The sequence below is a fragment of the Chionomys nivalis genome, chromosome 7 (assembly GCF_950005125.1).
Source record: "Chionomys nivalis chromosome 7, mChiNiv1.1, whole genome shotgun sequence".
Classification (NCBI taxonomy): Eukaryota; Metazoa; Chordata; class Mammalia; order Rodentia; family Cricetidae; genus Chionomys; species Chionomys nivalis.
The window spans coordinates 53,419,287-53,441,979 of NC_080092.1; the positions used below are offsets into that span (position 1 = coordinate 53,419,287).

Sequence of the window (22,693 nt, forward strand, 5' to 3'; positions counted from 1 at the left end):
ATGGACAGAGTATTTCCCCAGGTTCCTGGGTCAACTGGGAAGAAAAACACTTCAGAAAGGAGAAACCTTAGATCTGCATTGGTCAGGCACGGTCAAGTTCTGCGGTTGATTGAGTGGTGCGGAGAGCAGAATGACTGCCTTGCTTAGAAGCCATCTGCTCCTGGCCATCTTTGTTTTCACATTGTGATCCTGAAATCATGGTTTCAGTCCTTCCAAGCTCCAGGTCTAATGGGTATCAGAGGGGAAATCCTGAGCCATTCCCAACACACCTAGCACCTGCTGAGCCAGAGTGACAGGGGAGGCCTGTGGGGAACAGGTCTCATGTCCCCTGTGAGGAGAGGCAGCAGACTTCCATCCCGTAGACAATGAAGGAAGCTCACAAGGACAGAACAGCTCCCTCCATAGAGCATGCCATCCAGTGTCTGCAGTCCTGAAGCGGGAAATGAGGGAGTCCCCTGGGACCTATGTCTTTCCTGCCATCTGCTGTCCCTCCACTGGGATGCTGGGGTGAGCAGGATCTCAGACCTCCCCACTATCCTACGAGAAGTGCATGTGCAGATGGTTTCTAGAAAGGAGACAGACAACTGACATCCAAACGACAAGGAAACACTGATGGAAGGGGAAGGAGGGTGTAGACACAGATGGAGCGCTGGGCAGTAAGTGAGTGAGGCAAGCAGGCCTAGAAAGTCCAGATTTCCTGCAAAGACCTCCCTGCCACTCGTAAGGACAAGAATGGCGGACATCGGAGGCATGGAGGTCAGTGTAGGAAGCCAGGGCAGGTTAGCAAGAGAAGCCTAGGATTCCTATAAATTAGGGATGGTGGTCAAGAAAGGGAGGTGAGCCTGAGTTCTTTCTGCTGGAGGCAATATGCTGTCCTGGGGGCCCATTTGTCAAGGTGGCGGTGAAGACGATGGGGGCGCGCTGTCTAGAAAGAGCCCAAGTTTGAAATTCAGATTTATGGAGAATGAGGCTTTTCTCTCTGAAGGGAAGAACAGAGCAGTGAGCTTCAGTCTCTCGGGACCCACATCCACAGGAGGGCTCACTCGGGCACAAGGGAAACATCTGATAATGTCCCTGTGATCAGTGAGCAGTGACAGGCAGAAATGCAAAGAGACATGGACAAAGGAAACCAGGAGACAAAGAGGCAGCAGCAGAGACACCTAGAATAACACACCCAGAGGGACTCCATCCATCAACCGACAGAACAGAGGACTGGGCCCCAGTCCTGGCCATGACTGCAAGGCAAGCTGGGAGGAATGGCCCAGGCACCCTGCTCCCCAGACCAAGCCCCGACACTGTCCCCACACCCAAGTGCTCCCCCGTTTCGTCCCACCTCACCAGGTTCTAAATAACACAAGTGGTCATGGACTTCCAGGCCGTCTGTCCAAATGCAAACAAACACAGGACTGTGAGGAAGCAGGGAGTCCAAGGAGCACACAAGTCCCAGAGCTGCTAACCAGAGGTCCTGGCAACCTCCCACCAGTTAGTTAGCTTTTTATCAGTATGACCAAATGTCACAGAGAAGCAATGGAAAGGCTCCAGGTTTATTGGGACTCAGGTATGTCTGTGATGTACCGAGGCAGACCATCAGGGCAGAAAGACATGAAGATGCAAAACTGCTCACCTCAAGGTGGCCAGGAGGCAGAGGGAGGGGCAAGGTAAGGAGCTAGGGACAAGATACAATCTCCAAGACTATGACTCCAGTTATTTCTGTCATCTCCCAGTAACAACATCAAATTATAAACCCATCACTTCTCAGTGACTGGACCCTCCAGTCGGACACCAACGGTCAGGGGGGTGGTAATTCATATCTGAACCGTAACAAAGGAGAAATGCTATTTACATCACGGTAAAGCCAGGTAGCCATAGGATGAGCTCCACGAGACACACCGGCCCAGGAGTTCTGGCTGTGAGGGCTTATGGAAATCCAAGGTATAATTGAGGACGGTAAAGACCCTTCCTGTGCATCTGCTCCACAGCCCCTGATACCCTCGGCTGACCTGGAAAGCAGAGAATTCAGCCATCTTCCCACATATAATGAGGCTCAGAGATGCTAAGTCACTTTCCCAAAGAGTCACAGTAATGGGATAGAGCTTTAAACACCAGCCATCACAGCGTGATGCCCCAGGTGGCAGGGAATCTGACTCCTCACCCCGAGGACTATCTTATCTTCAGAGTGTTCAAACACGCAGTGGGAAAAGTCAATTGAGGTAAAATGTACAGATGTGCACTGCCAGGGGAAAAGCACATTCCCAACATAGAGCCTGAAACAGCCTTTCCAAATGCAGGTCACAAACTTTTATTTTGCCTATTTCAGATTTGAAATAAACAAACACATTACCATCAATTACCACTATCACTTCATAAAAGAAAAATGATTTTAATGCCTGAAATTGTAGGCAGGACATAATTGTAGAGTTATGTGGAAAGCGATGGTCTCAGCTAAAGACTTCCGCCTTCGCAGGAAAGCCCGTTACAGTGCAAGTTTCCTCCCGGCCGAACACACTGGGCTTAGACTTGGGTAGTGCCAGCCAGGGAAGTCTTCAAGACAAAGATGTGATGGCTCTAAAATTCTTTTGCACATCAGCTGCTATTCTTTCCCTCATAAGAATATCCTCGAGGAGCAGGAGACAATGACAGCTCTCAGCAATATAATTTTGACCAAAATCTATAATCATGAGATAAAAAAGACTTTGCTACTACCGAAATGCAATTTTTCCCCAGGGAGTCACAGGAGATAGAGGCATCCTGTCAATTCAATTGTGTATGTGGGAACACGTGGAAGGGAGCTGTGACTGGCCTCCTGGTGACAAAGCCTGTTGCAGGTGGCTCGGTTTCACCTCCGAGCCACTACTAAAGGGACAGCGGCAGCAAGTCACGATAGTACAGGACTGAACTCCCCGCACTTGAGATGTTGAGGCAGGAAGACTGCTAAAAGTCTGAGGCCAGCTTGGGCTATATAGTGAGACTCTGTCTCTAAAATAAATATGAAATAAACAAGAAGGAAGCACGGCATAGATAGATGATCTGGTCTTTTCCTTCCTTGTGTATTTATATATTTATATTGGTTTTTTTTTTTTTTTTACTTCTTGATGGTTCAGCATGTTGGGGACTTCCTGGTCAGATGAGACACTGGTAATCCTACATGGGCTAATTCTGACAGAAACAAACTTGCCCATGAATACAGCCTTTCAAAGCCAGCCAACCACACCCCAATCCACACCCAGCCTATTGTAGCTAACACCCATCCACCACTCCTGTCTTCTTCCTCTGCCCTGAGACAATCAGGGCCAGGTGCCAGGTAACTAGGGACCAGCCTAGTTAAAATCCCCAGACATTATTCAAACCGGGAGTCCCAAGCTGTTCCCCTGCCCTTTTCCTCCGAAGAACATTTACCCACCTGCCCAACACACACACACAGTGCCCACCCGACACACACACACAGTGCCCACCCGACACACGCACACAGTGCCCACCCGACACACGCACACAGTGCCCACCCGACACACGCACACACACAGTGCCCACCCGACACACGCACACAGTGCCCACCCGACACACGCACACACACAGTGCCCACCCGACACACTCACACAGTGCCCACCCGACACACGCACACACACAGTGCCCACCCGACACACGCACACAGTGCCCACCCGACACACGCACACACACAGTGCCCACCCGACACACGCACACAGTGCCCACCCGACACACGCACACAGTGCCCACCCGACACACGCACACACACAGTGCCCACCCGACACACGCACACAGTGCCCACCCGACACACGCACACACACAGTGCCCACCCGACACACGCACACAGTGCCCACCCGACACACGCACACAGTGCCCACCCGACACACGCACACAGTGCCCACCCGACACACGCACACACACAGTGCCCACCCGACACACGCACACAGTGCCCACCCGACACACGCACACACACAGTGCCCACCCGACACACACACACAGGCTGCTGCCAGGGTCGGGGCTTCCCTCTCTCCTATTGTAGTGGCTCAGCTCTTGCAAATTCTGTAATCATTTCTTTTCATTGGTGGCTTTAGTCTCTGTGTCACCATTGTCACCTCCATGAAATAAGGCACAATTTTAACTGCCCCCTTTCCTGGCACCCTGTCCTTTCTCTTTGCCTTCATGCTGGAGGTTGGAGCCTGAGGGCCGCTCCTGACAGAGGCACATGACCACCAGCCCTCTGTCCTTATCTTTGTGCACTGCGACACCAGGGACCAGGGAAGCTATGCTGGAGGCCAGTGTAGCCGTTTGGGCTGGACCGTGAATTATGGATGCTGATATTGACACACCCTCCACAGAAGATCAGCTGAGGAAGGGAGGGCTTAAGGGAAGGCCTCAAGCTGGGGCCTGGGGAGTTAGGAAGCAATATGGGTTGAACCTCCCCAAAGCTATAGCCGCAAACAGAACAGCAGGCAGGAAAATGAGGGGAGTTCTGAGCCCTTGCCCCAAACCCAGCCTCATGTGGAAGTCAATATTGCCCCATAGTGAAGACAAGATCTGGCACGGGTGCTGCCCACCAAACCATGTGGTGTGTCAGTGGGACATGTGACCAGTGTGCTGGCGTGACCTTAGCACACCCAATCCCATAACCATCTTCCCTAAGAAAACAGGCAGAAAGAATCAAGACAAGCTGTTGTCTCTCTCTCACACACACACACACGCAGACAGGAAACCCTAGAACTCAGTCCCAGGACTCCTGGGTTCGCCATTCTATGGAGGGGTTTGAAGGAGCAGCGTGTCCAGGGCCAGTGGGATAACTCACTGATACAAGCACTTGCTGTGCAGCCTGAACCTGAGTTTGATCCCCAGAACCCATGACGGAAGGAGAGAACCAAGTCCAGAAAGATGGCCTCTGACCTCACATGTTCCCACACTCACATACACAATGACAGTATCTAGAAAGCAGAATGTGTTTAGAAGGGAGCATCCTCTGGAGCCCAGCCTTGAACAACCTCATGCACTCTGACCTTGCTCACCACAGGACTAACCACGGCTGTTGGAAGTTGGCATCCAATGTTGATGCCACAGAGGCTCAAGAAGGCTGCCTCCCCAGTCCCTCCCGCTCTCCATCCCCGAGAATAGGACAGCCACCGAACTTTCTGTGATCCCCTATCAGGGTCATCAGCCTCATGTCAGAGCTCTAGTTCTGACACCAGAACTGCCCAGCATGGATGGTTTAAAAACCCCAGGGTCTCAGGAGAGCTGCCTAAACTCAGACCAAGTGGCCCTAGGCTCTCTACTCTTGCTCAGGAGCCAAATGGGAGAGGTCCTTCCACTCTTGGAGCTTTCAGCCTGAGAGGGGACCAGGCCCAGGGGCACCCCTCTTCTAATGGAAGGAAAGGCTCTGGGGGACCAGGTGTAACTCACGCTGTTTCTCCTGCAAGATGCTGGACGTACACGCTGTGGCCCCTTCTCCTGTGGAAACAAGAAGGACATGAGACACCAATGCTGCACTTCCTGGAGGAACTGCTGACGGTTGGCCTGCAGAGCTGGGGTGGCAGAGGCGTCATCCATCCTGTACCCCACCCACACCAGAGTCAGCCCTTGGCCTTTGTGTGTGACCCAGCACCGAGCCCCTACGTGACATCATGTTGAGTGTGTTTGACTCCTTGGTGATGCCCTTGATCTTAGCCTTCCCAGGGTTATCTTTGCTGGCTCTTCCCTTCTCCCACTTTATGAAGCAGTGGTTGACAGATGCTTCCCTCCCTCCCCCACCATCACCCTGTCCTATGAGGGTCTTAGCTGGGTACTGTGTTCAAGCCGCAGTAGTTAAACCTTTCCCAAGCCCAGATCTCTGTCCTCAGTTTTTGATTTGTGCATCCTGCTGCCTCTGGCTTCTGTGGAGACTTCCCAGACACCTCACATTCTCCATGGCTAAGGACTTCTTAAACAACTCTGAGTTGCTGGTGGGGGGGGGGGGGGAATGTCTGGAAAAACCCTGGTTCTCTACAGAAGGGCTCAGGGCACTTCAGGATGTCCCCTCGAGGATCTCCTAGACCATGTGAGGCTGCCCTGTTCCTTTCCCCAGGACCCAGGGCATTGTCATCCAGGAAATCCCTGTCTTCCCAGCCAGTGCTCCAGGGTCCACTGTGACTCCTTTCTACAATGGATGATCCTGCTGGTACCTTGCTCAGAATGGCCTTGTGCAGTGAGTAATTAGAGCTCTTAGAACACAGCAGGAAGCTAAGGCTTGCTTCACCAGGACTGCCCTTTTCTGTTGCTGTTGTTTGTTTCTGAGACAGGGTCTCACTGTAGATCGACAGCCCTATCTGGCCTGGAACTCTGCGGCCCAGGTTGGCCTCGAACTCAGAGATCTGTCTACTCTTATTCTCCTTCATGATGATATCATGTGGTGTGCAGCACCAAGCCCAGTTTGCCCTTACTGTTATATTTACTGATTTACATATGACAACTGGCTCAAGACGTCATCTCTTGCCCTCATCACAACACAAGGTGGAGCCAGATGGACAGAGCCAACGGCTAATGTGTGCATGGCTCAGAGCACTTCCCAGGCCCAGCAGCAGGACAGTCTGTGTCCAAGAAGAGTCCACTTGGGAAAGAGAGAATGGGGCCTTCATGGAGTGGCCCCCACCCAGCATGATGGGATAGCCACAAACTGTGTCCCAGGAATGAGAATAACCTGGATGCAGACGGAAACCAGGGAAGACCCAGCATCAGATAGCAATGACAGGTGTCGCTCTTAGGTATCATCTGAGGCCACAGAGCATAAGTGCATCTGGACAAAGTCACTTTCCCTAACACAGAAATGAGGTCACACATTCTCTGTTTCCCACTTATGGTACCAAGTGCTTTGGGCAATACTGAGCAAAGTGCGTACAAGAAGACCTCTGCATGGAGCATGGTGCTGAGCATGCAGTCAGCCATGATGGATGGGGGACGAGGGCAGGGGGGGAAGCCTGCAGCAGAGCCATGATTTGAGCTTCCGAGAAAAAGGCAGGCTGTTACAAACGGTCAGCAAACACCATGCTCAAGGCATGCCAAGCCCAGGAGAGGCAGGATGCGGGGGTGGGTGACCCTGGGCAGGAAGTTCATTTACATGAATATAATAAGCAAGAAAGCCAAGCTCTGGTGCAGCAACGACTTACAATAGCTCCCAAAGCTCTTGCCGCTTCGATTGGACCCAGAAACAGCTACATAATTAGCTGAGTTCTAGGCAAAAGGAACAGCAATGTCTCTGCCAGGATAGCAAGAAGAGCAGCAAAGGTGCCGAGTTTGTTCTGAAGACTCACAACCTGGGTCTGCCAAATACTAGTATATGATCCTTTGTACTCAGGGTTCCTTGTAAGAACGGCAGTGACTCTCAGTAGCCTGGAACCCCACTCCCTGACACAGAACACACACACTGGGAGCCCACCATCTCCCAAGTCCTCCACTGCCAGCCTCTGCCAGCTACGGTGCATAATGGCCAGCTGGGGAGTGGAGTGATACACCTGGCCTCCCGCGTACCTCTTGTCCCCACCTAGGGTGAGCTGTCCTCACCCTCTAGGAAGGGAGCACTTGCTTCCTGGATAGGATGGGTAATAGTTTGGTTCCTCCGAGTTACGCTCAGAATACACCCTGACAGTGCCAGCCTAGGGAGACATAGCAGGTTGAAGCACCTGTCCCTTACCCTGCTTGAGCCCAGGTTCCTGTTGGAGGGAAAGGAAAGGTGGGACAGGCAGCCAGATGGGACTGAGGAAGAGCCAAGCACCCATCTCGGGAGGTCTCGAGGTGCTGCAGCACAGGGTCACATTCAACAAAGCCTCAGCCTGGGGCACAGGACCCGCAGACTTCACTCACAAACCACAAAATCGGAGATGAAATAATTCCAAACTGGGAACAGTAAAGCCCAAACCAAGGAGCACTGGTCACATCCCTTACTATAATAAACAATGCCCTGGCATTTGTTATACACCTACCAGCAAAGGGAGACCGTTCTGGTTCACCATCTCTGGGTCCTCGCCCAGGCCACAGAAGTTCCACACCTAGACCCTTTATGAGCTGCTCGCCCCATTTGGTGCTCTCCTGACCACAAAGCAAGGACAACTTTGAACTGAGGCAGGATTTTCATCAGCAAGTTTATCTGATGGAGAAGTGGTCAAAGGGCCTGAGAGTCTGCTGGAGAAGCTGAGATGTAGAGAGTGGGGGAAGTCAGGAGGCTTGTTAATTTGAGATAATGCCACATAGGATGCTAATAGATTTGGAAAAGGAAGTGTTAGGAAGGAGATCAGAGATAAGCCCAGAGATCTCACAGCCAGCCCGGAGCATGGCTACTGCTGTGTACACTCAGCAGGCTATTCCTAGGAGTGCAGATACTTTACATCCTGCCTGTGCTTTCCACACCTGAAATAGCTGTGCCTTCCACCTATGAAAAACAGGTGCCCTTCACAGATACGAAGATGGAGACTCAGTGGGCTCCATCACTTGGCCATGATGAGGACTTCTCCTTCCCATTACCCTGCCTCTCTGCCTCTTGTAATCTCTAGGCTGTGGCCTCTTGGGAGGGCTAAGGTGGTGAGGGGAGGGTCTTTGAGGCAGAAAGGCTGAGGGTGGTTGGGAAGAGAGCAGAGAAGGGACTCTTAGCAAGGGGTGTTGAGGCTGGCCAGTGTTTCCTGCAGACATAGTTCACCTACAGTGATGCTGGAGCCAGGTATCCCACGAGACTGATGAGGACACTGAGGTCACGAGTCTGTTTTTTGCTGTTGCCATCTTGTTTTCTCTCTATCAGTTTTGTTCTTTGATTTATTACAGATATGTACAATGCGTTGATTATTCTTGCCACCTAGCCCACCTGGTCTCCCTCCAATCCCTATCGACCCCTTGTTTTTTCAGAGAGCATCTCATTATGTTGCCCAGGCTGGCCTGGAATTCCAATCTTCCTGTCTCAGCCACACCACCAGTGTGCTAGATTACAGAACTGTCACCTTGGTGGGCCTACAATCTACATTATAAATGATGTATATGGGATGGGGATGGGGGATGGCAGCAACAGCAGCAGGCTGGCCTTGCCTGGCAGCCTAGACTGGCTTTATTTCCCCTCAGAGCCACCACCAGTGACAGAGGAATTATATAAGCTGTGAAACCCCATTTCCTGATTAGCGGGCTCCCAGGACGTGGGCCATTAACCAAATGTGCAGCTGGCTCTGCGTTACCTAAATGAGACCCCACTTGGCCTGGAACTTTCCAGGGCCCCTGGGCCCAACCACTTTGTCTCTGCTTAAGCTTGCTTCAATCACAGAAGCTGCCAGAAGCACTCACAAGCCAGATAGTTAGGTGAGAGGGCTGGGGGTTGTGGGCTGGGGTTGGAGGTTGGGGACTGGGGGCTGGGGTTGGAGGCTAAGGATTGGGCTGGGAGCTAGGGCCACTGCTGCTTCAGGCTGTAGTCCCATAAATCTTGCCTTTCTCAAGTTCATACAGTCTGGGGGATTTGGCCACAGCATCTCCCCAGAGAAGACACTTCCTACCGTGCTAATGACTCTTAGCTAATCACCAAGTGATCTCTTTCCTCTTCCCACCCCTCTTCCAGAAAACCACCAGCTCTCTCCCAGAGACACAAAATATGCAAAATGCATAACCACGAACCAATCTCTTTCAACAAACATGCAGAACAAGAGAAACCATTCTCTGCATTCAAAGGGAGATTGTGTGGCTCCTTGGGAGGGTTTCAGACCCCAGAGCAAGGTCTGGGAATTCTCGATCTGTTCTTCCAGGACACGAGAGGCTAAAGCCCCTATGTGCCTGATATGCTCCTGTTCCTGGGCCTTGGAAAGCCTTAACAGGTTCAGCCCAGCTGTTAGGTCAGTTCACGAAGGAGGCTGGCCAGGAAAGACCTACCTGCCCCTCCTAAACAGGCCACTCCCCAAATGCTGAGTACTGCTCATTGCAGGTAGTAAGTAGTTCATTACCTCCAATCCCCAACCCTCAGTGACTAAGCTGCTTTTCAGAATGAGCTCCGCCAAAATTAGCTCAACACTTCCCTGCTTAATCCATTTTACAGACCCAGGGCCATTCCCAAGGAAGCCCCCATTCCTCAGCCTCCATGCAGGACCTTCAGCTTCAGCTTCAGTTTTCTTTTCCCTGCTCCCTTCACAAGACTCCTCCACCCCTTTCTATTCCTCATCTAATGCCTAATACCCCAACTTCAGTGAGAAGGAACTTTGTAGACCAGGCATGGTGGCACACACCTGAACCTAGGCACTCAAGAAACCCAGGCAGGGCCGGGCGGTGGTGGCGCACGCCTTTAATCCCAGCACTCGGAAGGCAGAGGCAGGCGGATCTCTGTGAGTTCGAGGCCAGCCTGGTCTACAAGAGCTAGTTCCAGGACAGGAACCAAAAGCTACGGAGAAACCCTGTCTCGAAAATAAAAAAAAAAAAAAGAAAGAAAGAAACCCAGGCAGGAGGGTCTCCAGGTCACAGATAAACTGAACTACTTAGTGAGGCCCTAACCTCCCGTGCCCCCTCAAAAAAGAAAAGGAAATAAGATGAGCTTCACGTACTTCCCAAACCTCCCTGCCTCTCAGACCTTCCTCCTCACTTTGACACTTGCTCCCTATGTCTGTTGTGTCCTCCTTGGTCTATCCCAGCCCCAGCACAGCTTCCTTAGCCCCTGGAGTCTCAGCTCTGGCTCTGTGTCCTCTTGGCTCTCTCTTTATTTCTCCCCCATCTTGTTAGAGCAACTGATTAAGTGGACTGTAACAGCTCAAGTGGGCTGGAGGCTGGGCAATCAATCAAACCTGAGGCCCTTCCCAAATTACCTACAGGGACTAGCACAGGTTCTGACACAAAGTAACATGTGAGTGAGGGATGGGAGGTGTGGATGCACGAGGACACCTGACTGGCTGCTTTGGGGTCAAGATGGACTTAAATGCCAGGCTGTGTAAGGAAAGTGCAAACCCAGAAAGACACAACTGTGCACAGATAGGCAAGTGAGGGGCAGATGAGCTGTGCTGGGCAGGGCAGACAGGACAAGGATGGGATCTCAGGGGAGCTTCCTGGAGCCCAGGATAGTAAGAACTAGAGATGGAGCAGGGAAGGATGAAGGTGGAGCTGCTCCAGGTGGATCTGAGCAAGCATTGACAAGCTTACCCCTGATCCTCTCTAGTGAACTAGAAACACAGAGTGATTGATTGGAGGGGAGCAGAGGAATGCCGAGACCATCAGAGATGATGTTGGTATCTCAGGCCTTAGCAATAGTTTGATGCCCCCTTTTTAAATGTCCTTCATGGTACCTGCTCAAGGATGCTAAATTCCTTGTAGTAATAGAGAACTCACTAGCCCTGGGAAATGACGACTGTGGGGAACAAGGATGGCCATGCCTGCCAGGATGGAAGTTTTATGCTCCATCCTGCAGGTAGCAATGACTCAGTTCCCACTACCACAGCAGCCAATGTTACTGCTTTCCTATTTTAGGAACATCACAGAAGTGGAGAAGGAAGACAGTAAATTGATTGCATGACCCAGACTTTTTCCTCTGCCCCAAATCTCTACAAAGAACATAAATTACTTCCATCTGAATCTCCAGCAGCCAAGGAAAATAAGAAGAAATGTCTTCTGAAAAACAAAACTGTGCATAAGCATGCCCCCTCCCCCTCCCAAAAAAAGACAGAAGGCAGAGAGTACTGGAGGACAGAGCTGGGGATGGCTACAGAGTTGGAAGGAGCCAGAGCAAAATGGAAGATTAAATCACCTTATTCAAAACTGTTAAAGATTTCAAGATGGCGACAGTAGAGCATGACATGGACTGTGGACCCCTCTCGGTGTGGAGCCTTGTGTGACTACAAAGGCCAAGTGCCCAGAAAGCCAGCTCAGTCTAGAGGAGCGCCTAAGCTCAGCTCTGCAGGGTGAGGTCTAGGGCATGTGGAGGAAGCTCAGAGAACAAAGCAGGCTTAGGGGGAAGCACTAGAGGCCCCGAATTCTGCAAGAAGTTGGGCATCCATCCACAGTGGATGAGGCAGTGAAATAAGCCTTCCCAGACCCCTGTGTGTGCCAAGCAAAGACACCTTCCCTATGTGTGAGAAAAAGTGGACATCTGAGGAAGAGGACCCCTTTAGAAGATGAAAATATGCAAAAAGAATAAATCAGGAGCTGTTTACTCATCCCGTGGTGTTTCCTAGCCCTTTCTAGTGATCACATGGCGGCAGATTGTGCTAAATAGACAGTTCCCATCACTCAGAGCTCCACTAACAGGCAGCTACAAAGTGGAACACAATGCCAAATGTTGCTAAACATGAAAGGAAAGCCAAGGCTGTGCAAGAAAGTTACCAAACTCAACGGCTGCAGCAAGGCAAGTGGAGGGAAATGGGGCTGTGCATCCCCAGAACCGTCCGGCATCATAATCCTTAATCACTCTTTAAGTTAACACGCAACAGAGTCCCTTAGAGGGCTAGCTAAATGGCTCCTAAGTGCCTCTCGTATTGAGCTGGCTCTGTATGATTGGGTGGAAATCCCGCCCTCGCATTTCTGAGAAGTCCCCGAGTGATGCTAATGTTATTGGCCCAACTCTTTGGGAACCATGTGTCTAGATGCAGGAATGGAATCTAAAGTTGCGGTGAACAGCTGGGGAGCAGAGCTAAAGAGTGCAGAGATGGGGACAGAGAAATTTATCAGGGATACATAATATTGACTGCTTCTTTGCCATCAGTGATGATGAGATTGTTTAGGAATGAAAAGAGCCCTGACCCTAGACGACTCCTAAGGGATAGCTCGTAGACTATTAGTATATACGATTCTGGAAGATATGAACCCTGAGTATAAGAGGTTAACAACATGGAAAAGCCTGTCAAGCACCTCAAAAAGTTAGTCGATGTATAAAAGTCAACTATACCAAAGAGACAGAACAAAGGAGGAAAAACACACAAGCATCTCAATAGAGGAGCATAAACAAGCATTTGGCATGACCCAACACCTTCAACTAAATAATAATCCCCAATAAGTTAGAAATATGAGGGAACAGATGAGGGATACATTCAAAAACCCCCAAAGAGATGGCTTGGCAGTTAAGAGCAGTTGCTGCTTTTGCAGATGACCTGTGTTCACTCTCAACATCCATGAAGAGGCTCAAAATCAATTCTAACTCCAGTTCCAGGTGATCCAGCCCCTTCTTCTGACCTCTGCTAGCACCAGGCATGAAGGTGGCACAAAGACATACATGCTGTAAAACACCTATTTACACATAAAAAATACATCACTGCAATGAATATGTGTAATGGTAAGAGACTGAAAACATCCCCAAGCAATCAGGAATGAGACAAGATTCTGCTCTTTCCACTTCTGTACAACGTTACTCTCCAGGGCATGATCAGGGAAATTAGACTAGGAGAAACAAAATGTAACCAGACTAGAAAAAAAGAAGCAAAACTATCTCTATTTGGAGGTGACATGACCTTACATATAGGAAACCCTAAGGAATCCCTTTGCTCTTACACACACACACACACACACACGTAAATCTATCAAGGTTTCAGGATGCATGATCAACAAAGAGGGTCAGTTGCATTGCCACAGATTTGCAATAAACAGTGTCAAAATGGAATTAAGGAACAATTCCAGTTACAATAAAAGAAAATATTGAGGAGTGAATTTAATGAAACAAGTGCTCAGACTTGTTCAATGAAAACTATAAAACATCATTGAAAGAAATTAGAGAAGAGGAGCTGGAGAGATGGCTCAGGAGGAAAGAGCACTTGCTGTGCAAGCACAAGGACCAGATTTCAAATCCTAGCACACATGTAGAAGGTAGAGTGTGGCCACATGTGCTTCAGAGGCAGAGACAGGATGATGCTGCGCTTGCTAGCAACCAGCCTAGCTCCGGGTTCAGTAAAGACCTTGACTCAAGAGAATAGAAGAGAATAGAGCAGGACCCCGGACATCCGCTACTAGCCTCTGTGCACACACATGGGCATATACCACACTCTCACATACATATGCACATGCACACATGCACAGACACATTAGTTTTAAAGAAATAAACAAAGAAGACCTAGGTAAATGTAAAGGCATTCCATATTGATGTGTTAGGACTGATAATGCCATGAAAGTAAGACTCCAGGCTGATCTCCAGAGTCAGCCAGTCCCAGCTGGTCCCTTCGCAGAAATGAGCAATCTGACCCTAAAATCATATAAAAATCCAGAACAGTCAGAGAAATCTTGCAAAAGAAAAAAAATTTTTTGCTGTCCTACCTCTGGTTTTATTGTAAATACACAGAACTCCCTGGCACATAAGCTCAGTAAGATGGAACATCTAGAAATAAATCCATATGCCTCTGACCAGCTGACTTTGACAAAGATACCCAAGCAAGACAATAAGGATGAAAATCTTTTCAACACATGGTTCTGGGACAACTGATTACCTATATGCAAAAGAGTATAACTGAGGGGCTGGAGAGACAGCTCAGGGGTCAAGAGAGCTTGCTGCTCTTGCAGAGAACCTGTTCACGACCACCTGCAGTTTCACCTCCAGGGGATATGATGCCTCTAGCCTCCTTCACACAGAGACGTGCACAGATACACATAAGACTTTAAAAATGAAAGCAGTTAAGAATAAAGCTGAATCTCTGTCTCATATCATGCACAAAACAAACTCTGAGTGCATTAATTTTTTAAAACCCTAAGTATATGAGCTGGAACTATAAAATTCTAAAAGCATATAAATCGTCAGTCTCTTGTGTTAGGTAATAGTTTCTTGGCTATGGGACCAAAAGCACAGACAATGAAAATGGATTATTCGAACTTCAAGAAAATTTTAAATCTTTGTGCCTCAAAAGGCACTGTTAAGGAAATGAAACGACCACCAATAAGATGGAGAGAGCATTTGTAAGTCATACATCTGGTCAGGTGCCAGTGTTGGGGTGCATCTGGAGCTCTCACGGCTCAACAGAATAAAGACAACCAGCGGGCAAAGGATTTGAGTGGAAAGTTCTCCAAAAGGAAAGCCAACGGCCAATAATCGCATGAAAGATGCTAACATAACTAGCCATTAGGGAAATGAAAATCCAAAGCACTCACTAGGAGGCAATAACCTAAAAGGCAGCGGATATGAGCATCGAGCATCAGGGAGGCTCTGGAAACCCAGACCCCTTTCATGTCACCAGAGGGAATGTGAAAGGGGCGCCTCCTCTGGAAGATGCTGCCAGTTCTTCAAAAAGTTAAACAAAATTCCCATATTGCACAAAAATTCTAACTCTTAGCTATGTATCAAGAGAGTTGATTGCATGTGTACACACATACGTGTGGGTACACACACTAACACACACACACACACATGCACGCACAGACACATCAGTTATTCACAATAGCCAAAAAGTGGAAGCATGTGGTGTGTCTGCACCATGGAGTAACACGGAACGTAAGAGACGATGGAGCACTGATATGTGCTCCAATAGAGGAGAGGCTCAGAAAGTGACAACAGAGGAAAGAAGTCAGACACAAAGGACCATATCTGCTGGAGTCCATCGACAAGGGTTGGCGTGATCCTCGAGTGGAAAGGGGTTTCTTTTGGGGGGACAAAGAATGTTCTGGAAGTAGGTAACAATACAAAAACCACGGGATGAACACTTTGAAAGAGTGAATTCTATAGCATGTGAATTATACCTCAGCTTAAAAATAGAATTTGGCAAGAGGTATTTCACTTGGACAGCGTTCGCAGGAGCTGCACGTTCCTGAGCTAATGGAATCAAAAAGCCACTGCCCTGTGCAGTGATCTCGCTTTCAAGCCATGGCTAATTGATCACACCTCAAGTGTGTGGTCTGTTCTCGCCCATCTCCAATCAACAGGAAACTCTGAGATTTAATAGAGCAAAAGGGAACTTCAGAAAACATAGATTGAACCTGTGGTCTCAATGACGCAATGCCGGGTTAGGTAAAAACCAAAACCGGATGGGAGTATAAGAAAGTGGGAAGATGATTGCTGAAATGAAACCAGCTCCACAGATGCCAAAAGAAAGCGCTGAGGAAGAGAAAATGGACTAGCTGCTAATTAGAACTAAGGAAAACCACCCAGAACCCAAACAGGACCAAGAAATAATACAGACAAGTTAGTCAGATATAACGGCATAGCCCTTTAATTCCAGCACTTGGAGGGCAGAGGCATGCATGTGAGTTCAAGGCTAGCCTGTTTTACATAAGGAGTTCTAGGGCAACCAGAGCTACATAGTGAGACCCTATCATAAAATAATAATAATAATAATAATAATAATAATAATAATAATAATAGTAATAATAAATAAGGTGGGGTGTGAGGGATAAGGATAAGTTCGAAATTGAAATGCAACTGCAAAAATTCTTGCATCAGTCCAGCATAAGCATTGGAAGGGCCAACAGGAAAAATGTTCTTGAATTGAAGGAACAATGAAAAGGAAACTTCCCAGCAATGATGAGAACATCCAGGTGCCAGCACACAAACAATGCCAGTGAATTCCACTCAGAAAGTGTGAGCAGAATGCAAAGAGGAGAACACTGGAGCAGTGACAGCTTCGGGGACAGAAACCACAGGCTCTCCACCCAGGAATGAGGATTACATTTACCTCCGACTGCTCGCCAGAGACACAGCATGCAAGAAAGCCACTGACAAAGATCTGTATGTAACCAACATTGCATTCAAAGGCAAAACAAAGGCATGCTTAAAAACACCTGGACTTGTTGAACAGGCCAGATGGTTCAGGGGGTATAGCCCCTTGTCACCAAGCCTGACCTGTGTTTGAGCCCCAGAACCCATATGGTAGAAGAAAAGACCAGACTTTCAGAAACTGTCTCCTGGTCGACACACAGGCACACATGCAAATAAATGTTTAAAAATGCAAGTTTTTAGAAATACAGGAAAAGGATGTGTAAAAAAAATTTAGTTATTCCAATCAAAGGCATTAAAAAACTGAAAGGAGAAAGGTTGATATATTTGACCTAATAGATAGAGAAAATAGAACCTACAAGCAGAAGAAATTTATTTTTAAAAACATCATGGAAGCCTTATGTAGTCAACACATCTTTAATCCAGTACTAGGGAAGCAGAGGTAGACGGGTCTCTGTGAGATCAGCCTGGTCTACAGAGCAAGTTCCAGGAAGCCTGAGCTACAGAGAGACCCTGTCTCAAAAAACAAAAACAACACAAAAACTGTAAGGAATGTTCATAGATGGGGAAAACATACAATAAACAAGAAGGGGCCTTGAAGAAGTAATACTTAAAAATCAAACATTTTAGCCACAAGGTACTGAAAATTGCAAATTAACAATAAAAAAATAATCTATTCACCAAGATTTTTATAAACGGTTCTAAGTATTCATTAGATCAAGAAGAAAATGGAGGTTTTGAACCCCTTGGGATTAACTGAGTGAGAAGATTCCTTATTCAGACCTGTGAGATGGACCAGTGAGAGAAACTTGTACAATGGAGGAGTCTCCTTTAAGGAAAAAAAATCATCAAAAGATATTTGCGAAATTAATCTCCCACTGAAGATGTAACCCCCGCCCCAGCACCTCAGAAAGGACTGGCGAGTGTCTTCTGTTCTCTCTAAACTGCATCACATGGAGAGTAGGAGGGGAAGTCATGAAATAAAAGCAATATCAATTTATATAAATTAAATAGAAAAAAACAGAGTTGGCAGTAGAGCTGATTAAAAATAAAACTAAGAACCATACTTTTTTTTTTTTTGCAAAATTGGTAAATCTTTGACAAAAAGGATTGAGAATGATGGGGAAGAATGGATACTAACAGTTGGGAAACTAGAAAATATAATTTTTTAGAAAGTTTTCTTTTGTCAACCTGATGGTGGGCATTTCTGAAACCACCAGTAAGGACTGTCATTTCTTGTAAAGTGGGTGACATCACCACAATCAGAATCAAAAGCCTGCCATGATTTTATCTGCTAGATATTGGCCTAGGGATACAAACACCTCAGGTACCTGTTGTACAAATAAATATGTGATATTTTTATTGTGAACTGTGATTTGGGCACTAAAAGTGGATCACTGGGGCTGGAGAGATGGCTCGGTGATTGAGAGCACTTGCTGCTCTTCCAGGAGACCCGAGTTCAGTTCCCAGCACCCACATGGCAGTTTACAGCCACCTGGAACTCCAGTTCTGAGTAATCAGATGTTCTCTGCTGGCCTCCACAGGCACTTTGTATGCATGTGGTGCAGATAAATTCATGTATATAGACACATAAACACATAAATGAAAGTAAATAAATTGCTTCCTGAAGTGGGTTGCCCTGTTACAGAAATTGGAGTAAATATGGAGGCAAAATTCTAAGATAGCTATATGATGCAATTTAAAAAGAAAAATAAGTAGTATAAATATTGGCAAGAATATAACTGCTAAGATTTTTAGATGATATGGCACATTGAAAAACCCAAAAGACTCAGCTGACAAACTGTTAATGCTGGTACAAGATTTCGAAGAAGCAAAATTTCAAATATGCAGCTGTGATGGTTCATTTTGATTGTCACTTTTATCATACTACGAGTTCAGACCCTCAGCAGTCACATAAATGTGGGTGGGTGTGGCAGTCTGCCTGTGATATCAGCCCCTAGCAAGCTAGTTAGTCAGACGAACCAGATGAGTAAACTCCAAGAAATCCTCAATACACTAGGTAGAAAATGACTGAGAAAGGCACCTAATGCCAAACTATGGTCTCACACACACGTGTGACATGCACATGTATAAACATGCAGACACACATACCACATACATAGACACCTGTTAGAAAAAAAAAGGAAAAAGCCGGGCTCAAGGCATGTTTCAGTCTCTGTTTCTTGACCCAGGAAGGTGTGGTCCCTGCTCAGACTGGATAACTCACTCAATAACAGAAAATAACTTACATCCAGAACATGTAAGCACATATAAGCAAAAGACAAACATGCCAATAGAGGATGGGATAAAAAATGTGTTTAAGAAAGTCAGATACTGCCGGGCGGTGGTGGCGCACGCCTTTAATCCCAGCACTCGGGAGGCAGAGGCAGGCGGATCTCTGTGAGTTCAAGGCCAGCCTGGTCTACAAGAACTAGTTCCAGGACAGGCTCAAAAAAAAAAAAAAAAAAAAAAAAAAAAAAAAAAAAAAACGGAGAAACCCTGTCTCGAAAAATCCAGAAAGAAAGAAAGAAAGAAAGAAAGAAAGAAAGAAAGAAAGAAAGAAAGAAAGAAAGAAAGAAAGAGAAAGAAAGAAGGTCAGATACTGTGAGATACTGTGGAGGTAGAGGCAGGCAGATCTCTGTGAGTTCAAGGTCAACCTGGTCTACATAGTGAGTTCCGGGACAGCCAGACGCTGTTTCAACATACACACTCATAATAACAATAACAACAACAATAATAATAATAAATTAAGAAGAGGGGGGAGAGAGAGAGAGAGAGAGAGAGAGAGAGAGAGAGAGAGAGAGAGATCAGTAGCTGAGAATGCACACTGCTCTTGCCGAGAACCTGAGTTTGGTTCCCAGCATCCATGTCAGGAAGCTCACAACCACCTATAGCTCCAGCTCCAGGAGCCCTGATGTCCTCGTCTGGTTGCTGTGGGCACCTGCATTCATGTGCATCTAACCACACACATACACAGGTATATATAACTTTAAAAAATGAAATAAACCTTTAAGCATTCTTCTCATAACGAAAAATATCTGTCACTACAGAATGTCTATGTAAATGATGGTGCATCTACTGTACAATACTGGAGGCAAAAAGAATGGGATGAATCTGTTTGCAATAGAAAAAGCTCTTCAAGGCCACTGCTAAGTTAAAAAAAAAAAAAAACAGGCGATTTGCAACACTAATGTCTAATTTGAGCCACTGAACTATGCCAGTTAGAGAGCTGTACAAGGAGGTCTAAGGTGAAAGGGACCAGGAAGGAAGATTTTGGCTTGGTTTTTATTGTTTGATTTTCTTCCAACAAGAACATAGTCTAGAAAGAAGGTGGGTATTTGTATGCTAATGCTCTCAGCTGCATTAATCACAATAGGTAGAAACCTGAATGTCCATCATGAGATGAATGAATTAACACAATGGGTATATACAATGGAAAATTGTTCAGTCACAAAATGGAATAAAGTCCTGATTCATACTGCAACATGGATGAATCTCAAAAGTATTATGCTAATAAAAAAGCCAACCACAAAAGGACAAACACCGTATGATCTTACTTCTTAGGGGCCTGGAGAAGAGACGGGAAGCAGCCTGCTATCTGTCAGGGGCTGAGGGGTGAGGACAGGTGCTCAATACAGCATGTCAGTCTGGAATGGTAACAAAGTTCTAATGATGCATGAGGACAGCCAGACAGCAACGTGACGTCATGCTGCTGAACCAGACACTGAACATATTTTTTTAAAATATGCTATGTAGATTTTACAACAATAAAATGCTAATTAAAATAGAAGAAGTAATGATCAAATAATAACTAAAGTGCACAGGGCTCACACCTAAGGATCTCTTTTTAGTGAAATATATATCACCCCAAATGTGAATCTGTAGCCTGGCCTACAATAAAGAGTGATGACAGGCAAAGGACAGAAACAAAGCGAGAAGAGCCCTGGAGAGGAAGATAACATCAGCACGGAGCAGACCCAGACCCGGGATCCTGGAATCCCATGGATGGAGGCTGAGTACAAGCTGCCAACTCGAGATTTGATCCCAGTCTGTGGATGGTGAGGAGCTAAAGTGGATCCTTGAAGGAATGTGATGTCCATAAAAGAATACTTACACATACGCACACATACCCCAGTACACACATACATACAAACACATATACACACAAATGCACATATGCACATAATACTTAGACACACACATATATATACAATATACACACAAACACAAATATATACAAACACTTAAACACATACATATATACAATTGCACATAACATACACACAAACACATATATGTATATATAAATGCATATATACATACATACACAAAAATTCACATCCACATACACACAGAGAGAGTCAGACACCATTCCTTTGGGACAGCAACCAAAAAAACATTCACAGACAGTGAGAAAGAAAAAGTCACACATGAGTAATTAACACCCTCTGTGCCACTTATGGGTGTGGGGTCTAAATTTATACCACCCATGGGGAATAGAAACTCTGAACTGTAGGTTTAGCATAAAAATATTCAAGGTGAGTGAAATCCCCCAGTTCAGAGAAAGAAAAACAAGAGAAACTAGACTTGGAAGGCAGAGGCAGAAGGATCTTTGTAAGTTTGAGATGGCCTGGTCTATAGAGTGAGTCCCTGGAAAGTAAAGTAGGGAACATATAGAGAGACCCTGTCTAAAAAACGAGAGAGAGAGAGAGAGAGAGAGAAGAGAGAGAGAGAGAGAGAGAGAGAGAGAGAGAGAGAGAGCGAGAGCAGTCTCTCTGGGGACATGACGTGGTCTAGGACATGAAGAAACACACAGACAACTGGGTGACCAAGAGACCAAGAAGTGGTCACAATTTAAAAAGAAAAGAAGTATAACCCAGGAGCACGTGCACACAGGTACACTCTCCCCAGAGCCAGCACCCTCAAAGTCTGGATGTTAGGCTGGCAAAGAAGTGTCTGTGCGGCATGACAGAAATGGTGGTGGACAGAAAAGATGGAAAGCAAAAGATAATTCAAGGGGCAGTGGAAGGTCAGCAGGATTCAGAAGTTGTGGAGACGAGGGGTCTTTTAGTCATGCAGACAGAGTATTGCCAGCAAACAGGAGTCTGGAGCTCTTAAGAGCTCCTGTTTGGGGAGGTAAGGCGATCAGCCAGGCACTACCATGAAGGGGTACCCCGGATGAGATGTAAATGGAAGGGCAGAAAGTTTGAAGCAGGCAGGCGCATATTGATGAAGTGTAAGATGGTTCACTCATCATCATAATGACCTGATTGCATTACTGAAAGCATGATCTCATAATTCGCACACCCATGTTACTCGTACCCCCCACACTGCAGCTGAAGAAAACAAGACTCGGAGCTCCTGAGATGTGGCAGGACAGAAGCTCCTGTCCAGACCTTATACTTCAGAGGCTCTGCCTGACCCATGAACCTTCCTTCTGCTTTCTTCCCCCTTCCACTCCCCCCACCCACCACCACACCACCCTCACCGTTTGCACTGCCTCTCCCTCACCCCTGCTGAGCTCACACTGGGTCTGAGTCACATGAGCCTTAGCAGACAGGTGGGGGTGGAAGCGAGGAGGGAAGGCCAACTGAGCAGTGACTACAGACCTGGGTTTGTCTTTTTGTGGCTACTAAGCCTGGCTGGAGAGTGGGATCCAGAATAGGGGAACCATCCTGGATTCCTTCTGAGCTCCTGGGGTGAAGCAAAGAGCAGACTGAGGATCCAGCCACAAATACGTGGCTGGGCACTGTCACCCACACCAGTAGAACCAACTCTTTAAATGGTCCCTAGATTGCTCTCACATTCAAGGAAGGATCCAGTCTTCATCTGACCCCTAAGGCCAATTTAGAGACAATGTCCCAGCCTAGAAGGACCTTAAATAAGACCCGGACCCAGCTTCTGTATCTTCTTCATTCTTAAAATGAAAACAATAAGTTGAGCCTGCCTGTCTCTCAGGGTAGGTACTTCTGCATGGAACAAGCCCTGATCCAAAATAGAAGGGATTTGGGATAAGAAAAGGAGCGAATCCTGGGGCAAGATGGCCATTTTCTTGGGCTGGGCTAACACCACCTTCTCTGGACAACTCCTGAT

General features: G+C 47.1%; 1 protein-coding gene across 2 annotated transcripts in view; it reads right to left on the bottom strand.

Moving 5' to 3' along the window:
* The window catches only part of Pitpnm3 (PITPNM family member 3), an 89,431-nt gene that overhangs the window by 39,400 nt on the left and 27,338 nt on the right, over nucleotides 1–22,693 (bottom strand). For both annotated transcript variants that reach the window (XM_057773745.1, XM_057773744.1), the window contains one exon: nucleotides 5,407–5,454. In XM_057773745.1, the coding sequence (XP_057629728.1) occupies nucleotides 5,407–5,454 (48 nt within the window). The remainder of the gene's footprint in view (nucleotides 1–5,406; nucleotides 5,455–22,693) is intronic.